The sequence below is a fragment of the Pleurodeles waltl genome, chromosome 9, assembly GCF_031143425.1.
Source record: "Pleurodeles waltl isolate 20211129_DDA chromosome 9, aPleWal1.hap1.20221129, whole genome shotgun sequence".
NCBI classification, from domain to species: Eukaryota; Metazoa; Chordata; class Amphibia; order Caudata; family Salamandridae; genus Pleurodeles; species Pleurodeles waltl.
Genome location: NC_090448.1, coordinates 662,068,138 through 662,087,862, shown reverse-complemented (window position 1 = coordinate 662,087,862; position 19,725 = coordinate 662,068,138). Strand labels below are relative to the sequence as shown.

General features: G+C 48.9%; 1 protein-coding gene across 4 annotated transcripts in view; it reads left to right on the top strand.

The window, feature by feature from the left end:
* DMPK (DM1 protein kinase) overlaps positions 1-19,725 on the top strand; it is a 751,292-nt gene that overhangs the window by 422,063 nt on the left and 309,504 nt on the right. For all 4 annotated transcript variants that reach the window (XM_069207733.1, XM_069207732.1, XM_069207734.1 and 1 more), the window contains exon 5: positions 2,232-2,380. In XM_069207733.1, the coding sequence (XP_069063834.1) occupies positions 2,232-2,380 (149 nt within the window). The remainder of the gene's footprint in view (positions 1-2,231; positions 2,381-19,725) is intronic.

Sequence of the window (19,725 nt, the reverse complement as noted above, 5' to 3'; positions counted from 1 at the left end):
CTCGCAGAGTAAACCTTGGACTACCCGACTTTGTAGGTCTAAAGAGGGGAGCTGAGAGCTCAAAATGTTGTCCTGTAGTGAGGTCCAGCCCCAGGACACCACTGGTAAATGACCCTGATTGACAAAACTTCGCCCTGTACGCCATGTCTGCCCTGGCCCTTCCAAAAAAGTTCCTGCACATTTACTTGAAGAACTAGATAAATTGTGGCAGAGATACACTTGCTTCACCGGAAATCTCACGTTTTACTTGAAAATTGACAATCCTGTGTCAGGTCATTAGGAATGCAGGATTTGTTTGGCAGTACTACCGGTAAAAGACAAATCTCCTTCATGGACAAAGGAGATTCTGATCTGCTGGTTCTTCTAGATTTGTCTGAAGTGCTTGATACCACAAAATACAAAATGCTAACCATCACATTTAAAGGAGAAATCAAAGTAATAAAGTTGATTACAGGCTGTCATTTTTCTTAATCCGTTTTTTCACATGCAATGACACTACACAGCATAACTCTAGGCTAACTAAAATAACCTCCTAAGACACCAAACCAAGTTTAGAAACTAACTGGATAAGCCTCCTGAACAGTGGCAACTCAGAAATTATCCCAGCAGGATATAATACACTTCCCAGTGCTTTATCACTTTTCACATAACTTCCATCTAATGACAACCTCCTGATTTGACAAAATACAACATAAGTTTCCAAATTTGTGCAAAGCTAAATATGGATGCATAAATCAGCGGACCTTTCTGGTCCAGTCAGTCCCACATTTGTCTCCTAAAATGAAAAATATAGTCAGCCTGAGAAAAGAAAGACAATGCTGTAATACTCTAGCCATAGTAGGAGCTAAACCAAGTAAGAGCAATTTATGATACCTAAGTCATCTAGGAGAACAAATTAACACACTATTCACAACTCAAAACTCAGCTGAAAAACCTGTAACCTGTGGTCTTGGACTTGGCCCTGTTGCCCCAAACATTGCATGGCTGTAGGCCAAATTGAGAATCAAATTCAAAACAATAACAGTTCTTATGCACAAGCACAGTTCCATCCCAAAATACTTCCAAGATAGTAGATCAAGTACTGTACCCACACTGAAGGCCTGCGATCAGCTTCTCCATTGATCGAAGAAATCAAACCAACGAAAAACAGAATGAATTGATTACATGAACAGTTCTCTTGACATTAGCGTGGTCTGAGGTACTGTGCATCTGCCAGGGGTATTTTTTCAGGGACTATTTCGACATCTCTGGGTTTGCTTGCTGGTAGTTCATAGAGTATAAGTGCTGGAAAAGGCTTCATGTTTCCATCTACTACTTGTGTCATGAATTTTATCAAGCGTTTTGATCTAACCTGCCTGGATTTCTGACCATTTCAGGAGTGTGGTGATGAAATCATGATTTTAAATTTGATATCGCAAATAATATCACCATCAAACATTCTTTCATTCCGAAAACGACTAAGAACACCTTTTCAGGACCTTCCATAGTTCTCTTTCAGGGACTTGACACTCATTACTACTTCGTCTTGCCTCACATTTACTGTTGACAGGTTCATACACTCCGTTGTTTTGTTTTTTTTCTTCCATCAACTCTCCCGCCTTAGCTCGCTTTCGCATCTTATATTCTTCTTTCCTTCTGGACATGGTCCAATTTAATTTCTCCCTGTTTCTGTAATAGTTTCACACTTTGGTTGACCTATGTAACAGTCTTTGTCCTGCAAAGCACATCATTACCTTTCAGTATAGCAATGCCCTATATAAACATTCACCAATAAATAAATATAAACTTCTAAATATAAATCACCAGTCAACTGAAGGTGGAGATACCCCAAACCTCTACTTCAAGCTCCACTGTGTACCATACATGTGTAAGCTCAATGAGAGTGTAATCAGGCAAGAAAGTCATGTGGTCCCCCATTCTGGCCATATATTTCTTTGGGGGAAGATAGGCTTTTTGAGGGGTGCGCACAGAAAAGGGGACGAAACAAGGTAGTGGAAATTAAAGGGATGTTAGAAGACAAAGAGAATCATGAGTCAGTTGTTTTTGAGCAGCAAAAGATGGGGAAATCCACTTTCAGAATATTTCATTGGTGGGTTTTGCCATTCAGCAGACACATCAGGTATACACGACCCAGCTGAGGATCTCCTGGGAAAAAAAGTGCTGTCTCTGTCCTACTTTATGCACGAATACACAAGACTATGTTCTATTTATCTTCTCTCTGTTTCTGGCAGTATCTTGTGATGGACTACTACGTGGGAGGCGACCTTCTGACCCTACTGAGCAAATTTGGGGAGCGGATGCCATTGGATATGGCAGCCTTCTACCTGGCAGAAATTGTGATGGCAATTGACTCCGTGCATCGCTTAGGTTATGTGCACAGGTGAGCTAAGACACTGTATGCCAAGCTCACAAGGCGTGGGGACGGGTGACTTGTACAACTTATGACATGGCATGAACATGGTTGGGCTGATGGGAGTGAATATACAATGTGTCCAAGGGAAGGTAATATTGCCTCTTCATGCATGATCTGCACAGGGCTTAGCTGGTGGAACTAAGGATGTGAGATGTACTCAGAGGGGCACTGCTGTTCATTACCCTGTGAATGTTGGCAGCTCAGGTCTGTGGAGGCTGTGGGACCAGTTACATAATGAATTGTGAACACGTTCATATTGTGTGGGTAGAAGGTAGCGGTACAGGGGACAAAGGCAAGTGTTGTACATTCACATCAAAAGTGAGCACTACTAAATCTGTTCAGAACTATTGCTGGTAACAAGAGCAGAAGCGTGCAACCTTTTAAATCGAAGATTTTCCCCGCTGCATCTTAGCAAAGAATAATTCAGAGGATTAGGATATTTGCCTCGTCCTCTTGTGATCCCAAAACCAAATAGCTTTGGTCTTGTGAACCTCATCGGGATAATGCCCAGACTGCGGTGGCTCTATGCACGGGCAATACTGAGACTAGAGACCGGTGGTAGGCCACTGCCCTAGCAGTCAAGGCAAACCCAGCCAGAAGCTGGTCAGCTACACTCGTCATTGTCTCTTAACCTCCTTTCCTATCCCAAACTCTTTTCCATCCCATCCAGAATACCTTGTTATACTGCCAGCCCCTCTCCCTTCCTTCCTCTGCCCCAGAAACGTTTTCCGTACCATCTCCCCCTCAGAACAGCTTACGCATCACCAGTCCCCACATATTTTCTTCCTTCATTCCCAAAACCCTTGTTGTGAATGACCCTCTACCCTCTGCCTCTTTCTTTCCAGGAACACTTGCAGGACCACCAGCCCTTTTCCCTTCTTTCACCTCAGACAGCCTTTTTGTGCCACCCTCGCTTCTCTTTCATCCCAGAAATGACTCGGGCTTACCCACTTCCCTTGCTCTGGAAGGACAGCAGCTCAGCATGCATATGGCAGATGGATTATCTTATGGTTGTCAGTATTAGTGACATTATGAGTGATCAGGAAATCCCATTCTGGCTGAAAATGGACAAAGTCGAATTAAGAGTGGTATATTGTTACCGCAACCAGTGTCCCGGGTGCAGTAAATATGCATTTTATTTACCAGAAATAAACTGTTCAGACAATAACCGAAGGTCTTAGTGCCTTGTAGGTGATCAACGTGCTGTCACCCCATAAAACTGGGATCCAGTATCACCCCAGCACCTCCCAGCCCGGTATTACTGCCCGGGCGTACTCCATGCATCTCGTACTCGGGATTTTAGGCATCTTGCAGTGGGTGGGCTACATGCCAATGACGAGGAACGAGTATAGTACCGTGGGGTCTTGGAAGATATTCCCTGAAAATGGGGGCTGACTGTGACATCTGAGTGCCTTTTTTGGACAGTTGCACATACGATAAAGTGGGTGATCAAGCGTCGCGCATTGGACACGGGCGTAGCTTTCATTCATGTTGAAACAGATGAAGTGGTACATTGGGCCCGTCGGTGTGCCCCCTCTTAATTATTATTGTCATTCGGTACCAAACCAAGGGTGTGGGAAGAGTATCCCGATTTTGAAAGTTAAGAGGTAGAATAGTTCACAAACATGGAAGCAGGGCTGCAGTTTTGCATCAGCTGTGTGGCACAATGTGATTTAATTATTAGCATTCAAAACATAGAAAACACGCGAGGCAATAGGGGGACGTTAGTGCAATTGTTAAACACAGCCACCCTAGTTCGGTGGGGTAACACCTTCTTGGAATATGCCCCTCTTGGCGCGCTCTGTGCGTCACAGTGGCAGTACGGGGCGCGCCACTTCCCACGTGGGCCTTTAACTCGATGGGACCTCTTCATAGACATTAAAAATGCTTTGTTGTCGGGCTGACTCACTGGCACAACAGCTGAGCGCCAGGCAGCGCGACCCTCGCCGTGCCCAGACCCTCCTGTCGCAGAGAGTGCTTGCCGCACAGCTGTGCTTCATGCTGGACAACCACAAAAACGTACTTTGCCAACGCAGCTAATGCTTCGAGCATGAGATCACAGGACGAGAAAGGCCTCATTGTGTTGAGTTAACCCTTTGCAGGCAAGGTCCCGAAGTGGTGCGGGACCGATTTTTAGAGCTGGGTGGGGTGCTGAGTAAGTCGCATAAAACTGAACCAGACTTGTACACGCGAGTCAGTCAGGGCACGTTAGCAGCAAAACACTACGAACTGAACAAAAAACATGAACCTGAAAACCGGTCCGGACTGGGATGCTTAGAGCAGCTCAGCACACTATAAATTGTACTATATAGCGCTTACTACCCCTTGTTAAAGTGCTTTGGTGCGAGTGGTATGGTACCACAGAACCCAAGATCAGAGTTAATAGTAGATTAGTAATGTGTTTGTTTATTTGTTCCCCCTACATTAGATGTGTTCGATTTGAGCTCTTGATTTCTCATGTGTTTAGTAGAGTTTAGAATAGAGATACAATGAGGGGAATGAATTTGAAGGGAGAAGTAGTAAGTTGTCTTTGTAAGTGGTGATCCTGTGCATGTTAGTTGGGTGACCTGGCTAAACAAGCATTGGCAAAGCAAATAGGTTTCACCTTTGTTTTTTCTTTTGCAGTATGGATAATAAATATTAGAAAACGTTTGTAATAACGTTTGTTTTAAATCTGATGAACTGATAAATAGTTGTTTATGTTGTGATGTATGTTGAATTAATATCCCAGGGTTTCAAACTCGTAATTTGTACCTTATTTAATATGCCATTTTATTAGAGTATAGTAATGTGTAGTTAAAAGAGTGCCATTGCACCTGCTCCACATTCAAATCATGTCCCTTTTAACTGCAAGGTGACCACAACTGTAACTGCTTGTTTAGTAGTAAATGTTAGCAATATTTGGTGTTTAGGGGAGCTATGCCTACTTTTGGCCTCTGTGTCACTGCACCTGCTGCGCCATTCAAATCATGACCTTAATGCCTGCAAGATTACTGCACTTGTGACTGCCTGTTTAGAAGTAAAATTTAGTAATAATTTGTTTTTAGTGGGCTTCTAAGACCTTTTGGGCACAATGCCACTGCTCCTGCTGCACTATTCATATCATGATCCTAATGCCTGCAAGGTAACTGCATTTATGACTTCCTGTTTAGAAGTAACATATAGCAATATTTGGTTTTTGGAGATGTTCTAGCAACTTTTGGCCCCAGTGTCACTGCACCTGCTGCACCACTAAAATCATGACTATAGTGCCTGCAAGGTAAATGCACTTGTGACTGCCTGTTTAGTAGTACAATGTAGCAATATTTAATGTTTAGAGGAGTTATGACAACTTTTGGCTCTGGTGCCAGTGCTGCTGCAGCACCATTCAAATCATGACCCTATTGCCTGCAAGGTAACTGCACTTGTGACTGCCTGTTTAGTAGTAACATTTAGCAATATTTGGTGTTAAGAGAGTTTCCTAGAGCTTTTGGCCCCAGTGTCACTGCACCTGTTGCACCATTTAAATCATAACCCTACTGCCAACATAGTAACTGCACTTGTGACTGCCTGTTTAGTAGTAAAATATAGCGAAATTTGGTGTTTAAAGAGTTTCCTAGAGCTTTTGGCTCCGGTGTCACTGCACTTGCTGCACCATTTAAATCATGACCTTAGTGCCTGCAAGGCAACTGCACTTGTTACTGCCTATTTAGTAGTAAAATATTGCAATAATCTATATTCTGACACCTTTAGGCACTGGTGCCACTGCACTGCTGCACCACTAAAACCATGACCCTAGTGCCTCCAAGATAACTGCCCTTGTGACTGCCTGTTTAGTAGTAAAACATTGCAATATTTGGTGCTTTGTGGAGTTATGAAAACTTTTAACCCTGGTGCCACTATACCTACTGCACCACTCAAATCATGACCCTACTGCCTGCAAGGTAACTTCACTTGCGACTGCCTGTTAATAAGCCACTGAGAGAATAACAACACGCAAACCAAATATATAAATTACTTTTCTTTAAAAATGAGTGAGTGGTATTTAAGAAAGGAACATACAAATAATTGTAATATTTTCAACTGTTATTATTCATCATAAGTTTAATTATTAAGTAATGAGAAACACAAAATAATGAGCCCACTCGGTGCTTGCTTTACATCTGCACGCAATACTCCATTGCAATATGGCCGATATGTTTACACACATTTCACTGCGAATTGACTTGCCTTCAGTTCATCTTTTCACGTACAAACACTAATAAGTAACTAAAAAACAGAAGGTGTACTTCGACTACGCTCCAAGCGATGGCAAAAGCAGAAAAGAAAGCAGAACAGAGTGGCAGAAAAGCAGGAAGCGACCTGCTAGCCAATAAAAAGCAAGTAAATTCAAGCGACGTTTGAATGGAAAAACAGGAAGTTCAGGTAGGTAAGGGGTGAAGTAGGGGCGGGTTCCAAGTCACTTAAACATTTTTTTTTTTAGTAACATAAGACTTCGCAAAGTGCAAGTGCTGTGCAGGCAAAATTAAAAACGGAGGCTGAAGTTTGAGAACGATTTTTGATAGTTTATAGTAGTCAAAAAGGTTTGGGATGGGTTAGAGAGGGGACGTATGGGACAAAGGTTGAAGGAAGTATTAAAAAAAAATACATAAGTATTTTCATGTAACAGTTGTTAAGGAATAAACTGGAATAAACCCCTCTATATAAATATCCATGTGTACATGGAAGCAGCAATATTTATATGGTCTGGTGTGGGTATTTATCTGGTAGTGAAGTATGCACATTTTTTCCAATAACTGTTATGAACTTAGATATACATATATACACATGACATTTCTTTAAGTTTCAGTAGCAGTATAAACCCCTTTGACCCTGCTACTGCAGGCAGGTGGCTCCCCGCTCCGCCTTTCCGCGCTCCATCCCGTTTTTCCACCGCTCCTTCAGCCAGTTTCCCGCCTCTGCGTCCCCTGCGGCCCCTCCTTCTCACCACTCCTTTAGCCAGTTTCCCGCCACTGCGTCCCCTGTGGCCCCTCCCCCCTCCTTCTCACCGCTCCTTTAGCCAGTTTCCCGCCGCTGCGTCCCCTGCAGCCCCTCCTTCTCACCGCTCCTTTAGCCAGTTCCCTGCCGCTGCGTCCCCTTCGGCCCCTCCCCCAGCCCTTCCCATTGGAGAGGCCCTCCCGCGTCCCAGCTGCCACACCCACCCTCCCCTCCTCTTATGCCAGCCACGGCGCGGTGACAGGGAGTAAACTTTGACTCTGCTATTGCAGGCAGGTCACTCCCTGCTCCGCCTTTCCGCGCCCCATCCCGTTTTTCCACCGCTCCTTCAGCCAGTTTCCTGCCGATGCGTCCCCTGCAGCCCCTCCCCCCTCCCTCTCACCGCTCCTTTAGCCAGTTTCCCGCCGCTGCATCCCCTGCGGCCCCTCCCCCCTCCTTTTCACCGCTCCTTTAGCCAGTTACCCGCCACTGAGTCATCAGCGGCCCCTCCCCCTCCTTCTCACCGCTCCTTTAGCCAGTTTTCCGCCGCTGCTCCCCCTCCCCCCTCCTTCTCACCGCTCCTTTAGCCAGTTTCCCGCCGCTGCGTCCCCTGCGGCCCCTCCCCCCTCCTTCTCACCACTCCTTTAGCCAGTTTCCTGACGCTGCGTCCCCTGCGGCCCCTCTTCCCAGCCCTCCCATTGGACAGGCCCTCCCAGCTGCCACACCCACCCTCCCCTCCTCTTATGCCAGCTGCGGCCGCGCAGGCGCGTCAAAGGCAAGCCCGTCTGCGCCCGTCCGCTCCTGGACCGTGCCCAGCGCCACCCCCCCTGGTCCTTGAGACCCCTGCACCTCCAGATGCCGCTACACGGCAGACCAACTCAACGCCCTCAACCCCGGCCGCATCACAGCATGCTCCCAGCCCTCACCAAGGAACACCCACGGACCCTTCGCATGCCGCACCTGCAGATTCACCTGCGACAGAACAACAAAACCAACATAAGACTGAAACTAACCACCTCCACTGCATACTCCTCAACACCTGCTCCGCACGCAAGCACGCCATCGAGCTCTGGGACCTGCTCGACTCCACCGTCCCAGACGTAGCCTTCCTTACCGAAACCAGGTGGAACGACTCCTTGGCGCCCGACATCGCAATAGCCATCCCGGACGGCTACAAGATCATCCGTAGGGACCGCAAAAACGGAATCGGAGGAGGCATAGCCATCGCACACAAATCCTCCCTCAAGGTCGACACCCACACTGACGACTCCCTCAAGACCGCCAAACACCTACACCTCCGCATCCACACCGACCCCAACAGCACTCTCAGAGGAACGCTCATCTACAGAACCCCCCGGATCACGAGCACCATTCAGCGAATACCTCGCCGACCTCACCAGCACCCACGCACTCACCTCAACGGATTACATCCTCCTCGGGGACCCAAATTTCCACCTGGAGAACAACGACGACACCAACTCCACTACCCTGATCGACAACCTCACCAACCACGGCCTCAGACAACTCGTCAACACACTAACCCACATCGCCGGCCACACGCTTGATCCCATCTTCTCCTCAAGCGCCCACGTCACCTTCAACCATACCACCGTACTCTACTGGACCGACCGCCACTTCATCCACTTCACCTACAAGAAACCTACCGAGCACCACCGCACCCAACAACCACCCCGCTGATGCTGGAGCAAAGTTACGGAAGTCCAGCTTACCAACGCCCTCGCCCAGAACCCACCCTCCGACTCCACCGACCCAGACACCGCCGCCAACAACCTCACCCTGTGGATCAACGACTGCGCCAACACCCTTGCGCCACTCAAAAAAAACACCGACAACCAAGCAAGAAGAAAAGCCACCTGGTTCACCGACAAGCTCCTAAATTCCAAACACGACTGTCGGAAGCTAAAAAAGGAATGGCTCCTCAAATGCACACCTGACAGCCTCACAGCCCACAAGGACGCCACCCGCAAGCTCCACCAACTCATCAGACAAGCCAAACGATCCCACTTCAAGGACCGCCTGGACAACAACACACACAATAGCAAAAAGCTCTTCAGCATCATGAAAGAACTCTCCAACCCCAGCGCCAACATCAACGACATCCCTCCATCCCAAGAACTCTGCAACGCACTGTCCACCTTCTTCCACCGGAAGATCACCAACATCCACGACAGCTTTGACGGCACTCCCAAGCCAGACCCCACCCCCGAACACTCCACCTGTGCAAACCACCTGACTTCCTGGACCAACGTGAACGACACAGAGACACGCAAGATCATGAACTCCATCCACTCAGGATCTCCGTCAGACCCCTGCCCTCACCACGTATACAACAAAGGCGACTCCACCATCGCCCCCCAATTACGGAAGGTCATCAATATTTCCTTCGAAACAGCGACATTCCCTGAAAAATGGAAACAGGCCGAAATCCGCGCCCTCCTCAAGAAGCCCAAAGCAGACCCCAACGACCTCAAGAACTTCCGACCCATCTCCCTGCTCCCTTTCCCAGCAACGGTGATTGAAAAAATCGCCAACAAACACCTAACCAGCCACCTTGAAGACAACGGCATCCTAGACCCCTCCCAGTCCGGCTTCAGACGAAACCACAGCACTGAAACCGCCCTTCTCGCCTCCACAGACGACATCCGACGCCAAATGGACAACGGCAAAACATCAGCCTTCATCCTCCTGGACCTATCTGCCGCCTTCGACACAGTCTGCCACCGCACCCTGAAATCACGCCTCCACGAAACCGGAATTCAAGGTAAAGCCCTCGACTGGATCGTCTCATTCCTCTCCGGCAGAACCCAGAGAGTCCGCCTCCCCCCCTTCCGCTCCGAAGCCACCATCATCTGCGGCGTACCCAAGGCTCATCCCTCAGCCCGACGCTGTTCAACATCTACATGGCCCCCCTCGCTCAAGTGGCCCGACAACACAACCTCAACATCCTCACCTACGCCGACGACACCCAGCTCATCCTCTCACCCACCAAAGACCCCCACACCGCCAAAACCAACCTCCATGAGGGAATGAAATCCATCGCCGATTGGATGAGAAACAACCGTCTGAAACTGAACTCGGACAAGACGGAGATCCTTATCCTCGGACCTACCCCTTCCGCCTGGGACGACTCCTGGTGGCCCACCGCACTAGGAACCCCGGCGACACCATCCGACCACGCTCGCAACCTGGGCTTCATCCTCGACTCCTCCCTCACCTTGTCTAAACAGGTCAACGCAGTTTCCTCCTCCTGCTACAACACACTGCGCATGCTCCGCATAATCTACAAGTGGATCCCGACAGAAACAAGAACAGTGACACAGGCCCTCGTCAGCAGCAGACTGGTCTACGGCAACGCACTCTATACAGGCATCCCAGCAAAAGACCTACTACGCCTCCAACGTATCCAAAACGCCTCCGCCTGGCTGATCCTCAACGTACCCCGCCACAGCCACATCTCCCACCACCTGAGAAACCTTCACTGGCTCCCGTGGACAAAGAGATCACTTTCAAGCTTCTTACCCACGCTCACAAAGCGCTCCACGACACCCCCACCCGTCAGCTCCGCTCCACTAACCTCGCCCTCGCCCCCTGCATCCGAAGAAAGACCTCCGGCGGCAGATCCTTCTCATACCTCGCCGCCAAAACCTGGAACACCCTCACCACCAACCTGCGACAGACTCAGGACCTACTCACCTTCAGAAGACTCCTCAAGACCTGCCTCTTCGACCAGTAACCAGCTCTTCCTCCCCCCCACGCCTTGAAACCCTAACGGGTACGTAGCGTGCTTTATAAATTCAATGATTGATTGATTGATTGTATAGGCACCTGTATATAGAAGCAGCAATCATGACATGGTCTGATATACATTTGTATCTTGCAGTGTATGTGAGAAAGTAGCCTCTTTCTAGCATGGTTACCCCCATTTTTCGCCTGTTAGTGTGTTTTTACTGTCTCACTGGATCCTGCTAGCCAGTACCCCAGTGCTCTTAGTTTGAGACCTATTTCTCAGTGTGTTTTTACTGTCTCACTGGGATTCTGCTAGTCAGGACCCCAGTGCTCATAGTCTGTGGCTTATGTGTTGTCAGTATGCTTGACTGTGTCACTGGAGTTCTGCTAACCAGAACTCCAGTGCCTATGCTCCCTCTGTGTACCAAATCTTTCACTATAGTTTAGTGACTCCATATTCCAATTCTGATTGGCACACTGGATCCCTCTTATAAGTCCCTAGTATATGGTACCTAGGTACCTAGGGTATTGGGGTTCCAGGAGATCCTTATGGGCTGCAGCATTTGTTTTGCCACCCATAAGGAGCTCATACAAACACTCCCTCAGGACTGCCATTGCAGCCTGAGTGAAATAGTGCACACACTATCTCACAGCCATTTTCCACTGCACCAGGTAACTTATAAGTCACCTATATGTCTAACCTTCAGTTACTGAAGGCTAGGTGCAAAGTTACTATGTGTGAGGGCACCCTTGCCCTAGCAAAGGTGCCCCCACGTTTTCCAAGACCAATTCCCCAGACTTCATGAGTGCACAAACACTATTATAAGCGTGCACTACACATATGTCAATACATATATGTAGCTTCACAATGGTAATCCTGAATATGGCCATGGGAGGTGTCTAAGATTGTGAAATTGAACCCCCGATCCAAATCTGGTATTGGGGGGGCCAATTCCATTCACCCTGGGGGCTCCACCATGGACCCCTAGTACTGCCAAACCAGCTCTCTGAGGTTTTCACTGCAGCCTCAGCTGCTGCCACCTCACAGACAGGTTTCTGCCCACCTGGGGATTGAGCAGCTCAATCCCCAGGAAGGCAGAACAATGCATTTCCTTTAGGAGCGGGGTGTTACACCCTCTCCCATTGGAAATAGGTGTTACAGGCATGGGAGGGGTATCCTCCCAGAGCCTCTGGAAATGCTTTCAAGGGCACAAACTGTGCCCTCCTTGCATAATCCAGTCTACACTGGTTCAGTGACCCCCAGTCTCTGCTCTGGTGCGAAACTGGACAAAGGAAAAGGGAGTGACCACTCCCCTGTCCATCACCACCCCAGGAGTGGTGCCCGAGCGCCTCCAGAGTGTCCCTGGCATTAGCCGTCTTGGACTCCAAGGTGTGGGGACCCTCTGGGAGCATCTGAGTGGCCAGTGCCAGCAGGTGATGTCAGAGACCCCTCCTGATAGGTGCATACCTGGGTAGGTAGCCAATCCCCCTCTCAGGGCTATTTAGGGTCTCTCCCCTGGGTGTTTCCTCAGATTCAGTTTGCAAGACTCCACCAGGACTCCTCTGCATCCTCTGCTTCAGCTTCTGATCGTCGCATCACCCGCAGACTGCTCCAGGAACCACTGTAACTGCAACAAAGTATCCAGGAAGGCTACTGTGACCTGCAACTTACTCTCCTGCCAGCAACTACAACAGTTTCCAAGGTGTGCACACTCTAAGGACTGCCTGTCTTCACCCTGCACCAGAAGAACCAAAGGAATCTCCAGTGGAGTGACGGAGTCACTTCCCTGCTTCAGCAGGCACCTCTCTGCAATGACGACCAGTACTCTGGGACTCCTCTCCTGTCGACGAGAGTGATCCCTGGAACACAGGTGGTGGACCAAAGTGATCCTGACTGTCCAAAGGTCCAGCTCTCCAAATTTGGTTGAGGTAAGAGCTTGCCTCCCTGTGCCAGACAGTACCCCTGTGCATCACGTCTTCTGGAGCTCCTTGGGCTTCTGTGCACTTCTTCCAAAAGTTCTTCGTGCACAGCGTAGCCATGGTCCCCAGCACTCCATCCTGTGACTGACAGCTCTCTGAGTTGTTCTCCGGTTGCGTGGGATCCTTCTGTGTAGTGCTGCGACAACCGCACTTTGCAAATCCTTTGTCCCCTTGTCCAGAGACTCCTGTGTGTGCTGCCTGGTTTTCTGGGGGCTCTCTCAAGGGCTGAGCCTCCTCTGTCTCCTCAGTCCGAGTTGAGTCCCTTCTGGGTCTGGGCAGCTCCTCTTTGACGCAAAACGCGTTCTTGTGTGAACCAAGGCTTGTTGTCGGAATCCAGTAACGCACACAGCCTGCATCCAACGACTCAATGTGGGACATCTCTTGCACCAAGCAGGAACCTGCAGCTATCTTCCTTGGTGCATTTCTGTACTTTTCTTCCAACCGGAGAATCCACTTTTGCACCTTCTTCCAGGTGGGCAGGGGCACCTGTTCTTCCTGGACTCTTTATTCCTGTTTTCCTGGGCTCTGGAGTGGGGTATTTTACTTATCTTTGGTGTATTCTTGCACTCCCAGTGCCCTTCTACACACTACACCTGCCTAGGGGGGAATCCGACTTTCGCATTGCACTATTTTAGTATATGGTTTGTGTTGCCCCTAGGCCGATTGCAATCTATTGTGTTTTCCACTGTTTGCACTACTCTATGACTGTTTACTTTCCTTCTTTTGGTTACTAGTGTATATCTAGCACTTACCTCTAGAAGAAGTATTTCCTTTACGATATTTGGCCTTGTGTCACTAAAATAAAGTATCTTTGTTTTTGATAACACTGAGTAATGTCTTTTTTGTGTATAAGTATTGTGTTACTATAGTGGTATGGCAAGAGCTTTGCATGTCTCCTAGTTCAGCCTTGGCTGCTCTGCTACAGCTACCCCTAGACAGCCTAAGCTGCTACAAACTGGCTACATTTCACTAATAATGGATAACTGGACTTGGTATAAGGTGTAAGTATCTTAGGTACCCACTATAAACCAGACCTGTCTCCTACAGTGTAATATACATTTTTCCCTTTATATTAATGTAACTGCTTGTAACAGGAAGCACAGTTCAATGCACAATGGCACATGTATAACAACAACCGAATTTCAATGTTGTGAGAAGCATAGTTTGTCATGTCTGTGTATACTGTTCTGGTACACTGTTGTGTTGTGAGTATTGTATGTTTGGGGAAGAGCCAGCTCTAGTCTAATCTGCCGAAACTGAAATAGGTGTCAGTGGCTCTTTTGTTTGACAGCAGTGGATTCCAATTTGGCTGTTTGAGCAGAGAACCCCATGTTTATTTTCTTACATGTAGGATTTTTTGAGGGCTGGAGGCATTCTCAAGCATAGGTTCCTTTGGTGTATGTATTGGTGTTTTTTTCTGGCAACTTCTAACAAGTGTAGGGCCCGTAAGGTAGGGGAGATGTGTGCTTGTGACTTTATGTGTAGGAGGAGTCTAGTGGCAGAGTTCTGAATTCTCTGTAACCTTCTCTAGATGAGCCATGTTACAGAATATTAGTGTAATCTAGTTGTGATAGGACAAGAGAGATGGTAGCCTGTAGCTTGGTAGCTTGGCAGAGCAGTAGGCTTAACTTGTGAGTGCTAGGTTTAAAGTATTTGTACCAACACACACAGTAACTTAATGAAAACACTACAATATGACACAACACCAGTCTAGAAAAATAGGAAATATTTATCTAAACAAAACAAGACCAAAACGACAAAAATCCACCATACACAAGTCAAGTTATGAATTAAAAATCAAAAAGAGTCTTTAAGTAGTTTTAAAAACACACTAGCGCTGCTAGAGTGAAAATGTACCTGGTGAGCGTCAAAAATAACCCCGCACGGGCGGGTGTGCGTAAAAAATAACTCCGCACGGCGGTACTTGAGTCAAAAATCCAGCCGCATGATGATTCGAAAATCCCGCAGTGCAGGTTGTGATCTCCCAGCCCCCGTCAGAGATGCTGCGCGTCGTTTTACTGCTACATGCGTCGATTCTTCGGTCGCGTTTCCTGCGAGCGTCGTTTCTCAGCTGCAGAGCCGGCGGCACGTCGTTTTTTCAGCCGCAGATTGGATTCGTGTCAATCTTTTCCCCGCACGGCGCTCTGTGTGTGGATTTCCTTATCTTTAGGCTGCCAGCTTCTCCTTTCAGGGTCCCAGGAACTGGATGGGCACCACAGGGCAAAATAGGAGTCTCTCCAGAGACTCCAGGTGCTGGCAGAGAGAAGTCTTTGTTGTCCCTGAGACTTCAAACAACAGGAGGCAAGCTCTAGATCAAGCCCTTGGAGATTTCTTCTCAAGATGGAAGGCACACAAAGTCCAGTCTTTGCCCTCTTACTCTGGCAGAAGCAGCAACTGCAGGATAGCTCCACAAAGCACAGTCACAGGCAGGGCAGCTCTTCTTCCTCAGCTTCTCCAGGCAGAGGTTCCTCTTGGTTTCACAAATGTTTTTAAAGTCTGTTGTTTTGGGTGGCCTTCTTATACCCAATTTCTCCTTTGAAGTAGGCCTACTTCAAAGTAAAGTCTCTTTGGAATGTGAAATCCTGCCTTGCCCAGGGGGTTGGAGACTGCATTGTGTGAGGGCAGGCACAGCCCTTTCAGGTGTGAATGACCACTCCTCCCTCCTAGTACAGATGGCTCATCAGGATATGCAGGCTACACCCCAGCTCCCTTTGTGTCACTGTCTAGTGTGAGGTGCAACCAGCCCAACTGTCAAAACTGACCTAGACAGGGAATCCACAAACAGGCAGAGTCACAGAAATGGTATAGGCAAGAAAATGCTCACTTTCTAAAAGTGGCATTTTCGAACACACAATCTTAAAATCAACTTTACTAAAAGATGTATTTTTAAATTGTGAGCTCAGAGACCCCAAACTCCACATGTCCATCCGCTCCCAAAAGGAATCTACACTTTAATCAGATTTAAATGTAGCCCCCATGTTAACCTATGAGAGGGACAGGCATTGCAACAGTGAAAAAGAAATTTAGCAATATTTCACTGTCAGGACATATAAAACACATTACTATATGTCCTACCTTAACCATACACTGCACCCTGCCCTTGGGGCTACCTAGGGCCTACCTTAGGGGTGTCTGATATGTAAGAAATGGGAAGGTTTAGGCCTGGCACGTGGGTACACTTGCCAAGTCGAATGTACAAGTAAAACTGCACACACAGACACTGCAGTGGCAGGTCTGAGTCATGATTACAGAGCTACTTATGTGGGTGGCACAACCAGTGCTGCAGGCCCATAGTAGCATTTGATTTACAGACCCTGGCACCTCTAATGCACTTTACTAGGGACTTACTAGTAAATCAGATATGCCAATCATGGATAAACCAATTACATACAATTTTACACAGAGAGCATATGCACTTTAGCACTGGTTAGCAGTGATAAAGGGCTCAGAGTTAAAAAACCAACAGCAATACGTCAGAAAAAATAGGAGGCAGGAGGCAAAAAGATTGGGGATGACCCTGCATAAGCAAAAAAGTCCAACACGACCCCCTACCAGCCTAAAGCCAGGGGAGAACAATCAATACCTTGATGTACTTCCCTGATTGGGCGATAGGACAAGGACCCAGGACCACAACAGCAGGGGCATGTTCCAGTTCTACGCCTTCCTGACCCCAATTGGATCCCTCTGTCCATACTCTCCGGGCCCACTAAGCTAACCCATGGGGAACCCTTCTCCTCATCTGCAGATACCATCTGTGGAGCACCTAACTTTACTTTGCTCACAGATATATCCCAATGGGCAGATAGCACCACCAGGGCCAACACAGTGGTGTTGCCCACTCTACCCCCGGGGTGTGACTCTCCCCCCCCCCCAGGGGCAACTCTGTCCACCAGGACAGCAAGCCACAGTGGCCCGGACAAGTGTCAGGGATGAGAGCCCAACCTCAGGCATCTCCAACCACTGTGACTGCGGAGAGTGGGGGGTGTTAGCCCCAGGTACCTGGCACCCTTTGACCACTCTCTCTTCCACCAGGTCAGGAATGACAACCTGACCCTGGTCCTCCCCTCTGGGGATCTGTACCCTCCCTGCAGGAACGGCACCCCCAGAGTCCAAAATTGTCAGGGTGCTTGTAGAAGCAGTCCTGCACAATTCTTCCACCAGTACAGGGATGTAAACCTGCAACTGGTCCTCCTGCCTGGGGTCTGTACCTTCAGGTTGGACCAGGGCCAGGGGTGAGGCTTCCCTTCCCCTGCCCTCCCTTCTGGGGTCCTGCACCCCCCAACAAGGAGTGCCCCCCTCTCCCCCCCAGAAGACAACATGGTAGGGGCACTGTTAGCAGTAGCCCCTTCCTCCAGGTCAGGGGGCACACCCTGAACCTGGCCTTCCAATCCAGGGTCTGTACCCTTAGATTGCACTGGGGTCAGGGGTGAGTCTCTCTCTCCCCTGCCCCTACTCACAGGGTTCTGCACCCCCCCGCCCCCTTCAGGGAGAGTAGCCCTTGAAATCACACCAAGGGGGGTGATTGGGCAAACCGCCCACCCCTTCAGGTCAGGGTTTACCCTCTGCACCTGATCCTCCAGTCCAGGGTATGTACCCACAGACCGGACCACTGCCTGGCAACCCAGGACTTCCTGGGGGGCATACCTACCCCTCACCAGGTCAGAGTTTAGCCCCTGAACCTGATCATTCAACCCAGAGTCACCACCCTGTGATTGAACCATTGCCTGGCACACCAGGACTTCCAGGGGGGCACACTTACCCCCCTCAAAGGACACACGTCCCCAAGGGCCACACAAGAGTCTGGCTGGCGCAGGTCTCCTGACCTCTGCCCATCTGACAGAGTCTGGATTCCCCCCAACCCAGACATGGTCTCACCAAGGTCAATCCTGGGGGGCTCTGCTCTCAGAGCTGACCCCTGACCCTCCATGTTCTCCACTGGGGTCCGCAACCCCCTCTCAACCCTCTGTCTGGACTTCTGTACCCCCTTCACTAGGAGTGGTACTGCCAGACACCAGAACTGGTGGGACGCTGGCTACAGTCGCCCCCCCAAGTTCTCCTGACACTGTGGGGTCTCCCTCAACAGATGGCCCTGTGGTACAGGCTAGCCTCCCCTCCTGGTGTTTCCTCATGGAACCCTCCAGGATGTGGGACCGGATCTTGGGCACCTTGGGCCTGAGCCCATCCCCATTCCCTCTCCTCTGAGACTGGACATGGGGTCCCTCACCCATCCCACTACACTGGGACCTACCTGGGACACTACAATCCTTCCCTACATCACCTGGTTGGGAAATTCCTAGACCACTCCTCTCAGGAGCACCCCCAAATGCCTCTTCAGACCTTCTGGTACTCACCCAGAAGTCTGCCTCCATTGTAAGCTCCCTGGGGTCAGAGAACTCACACTCCACCTGGTGTTGGCGTAGCTCTGGAAAATAAGGACTAGACATATGCTCTCCAGCAATTACATCACTCAGCCCCTCACATGAATTAACCAAAGTACCCTTCACCCAACCATCCAGTGACTCTGCTTTGAAAAAGCACCCCACATCACCCTCCTGAGACTGGTGAGACAGTACCTGACTGTCACTGACACTCAACCCACACTCTTCTGGGATGTCTTCACACTCCATAACCAGGACGTCTACCTGGGGGGAACCCCTCTCCCTGTCACTCTCACCTAGAGTCAGTAGAGTGACCCTTCCACCAGTAGGAATATGACTCCCCATGCCAGTTCCCCAATCCACCTCAGGGACCCTGTGCATCACTGGAGCTATCTCATACCCCTGAACCTCCTGCTGTGTGTTAACTCCCTCCTTCAAGTTGGGCACCACATCTCTGGGCATGTGCACTTCTTCAGCAGTACTGGATACAAGATTTTTGCTGCCACCATCTGAACTGGACTCAGCCCTCATGGCTTCCAGCTTCAGCTTTTCACAGCTCAGCTCTTGAGCTGCAATCCTTTCTTTTTCCAGGACTAAGGCTTTCTTCTCCTCACCCCTCTCAAGTTCTGCTTCTAGCTCTTCCAGACTCCGGATTCGAGCTAGGAGCCAATTATCTCTTTCTGTTCCTTCCTCAGGGCAACTGCCCTCCTCCTCAGAGTAGTCCTCCTCCTCCTCAGAGTAGTTCTCCTCCTCAGACTCATTTGGTGGTGTTGCCTGACAGCGTTTTAACTCATACTGAAACAGGGCTGAATCAAGATCCTCCCTTCTGGATTTCTTGTTCACAGCCAGTCCCCTTTCCATGCAGAATGCTTTAAGCTGCCACTTATTATACATAAATAGGTGCCAGAAATTGACTTTCATTCTGCAAAGGCTTCACAACCAAAAACCAAAGTCCCAAAATATTAGCAAAATTTCCAGGAGGACATGAGAGAACAAAAAGCAGAATCACAAGACAAGTAGTATGTGGTCACGTAGTTGTCTGAACTCAAAACAGTAGTGTACACTTAATCACTGTATGTCAAGTACAAATCCAAGTCCAATCCCAACCGCTGATCACCAATGTTAGAAATGGGGTCTTTAGTTGACAGTCAGGTTACCCCCTGTTCAAGCAAGGGCCCTCACTCTAGTCAGGGTAAAAGAGAATCACCCTCAGCTAACCCCTGCTTACCCACTTGGTAGCTTGGCAGAGCAGTA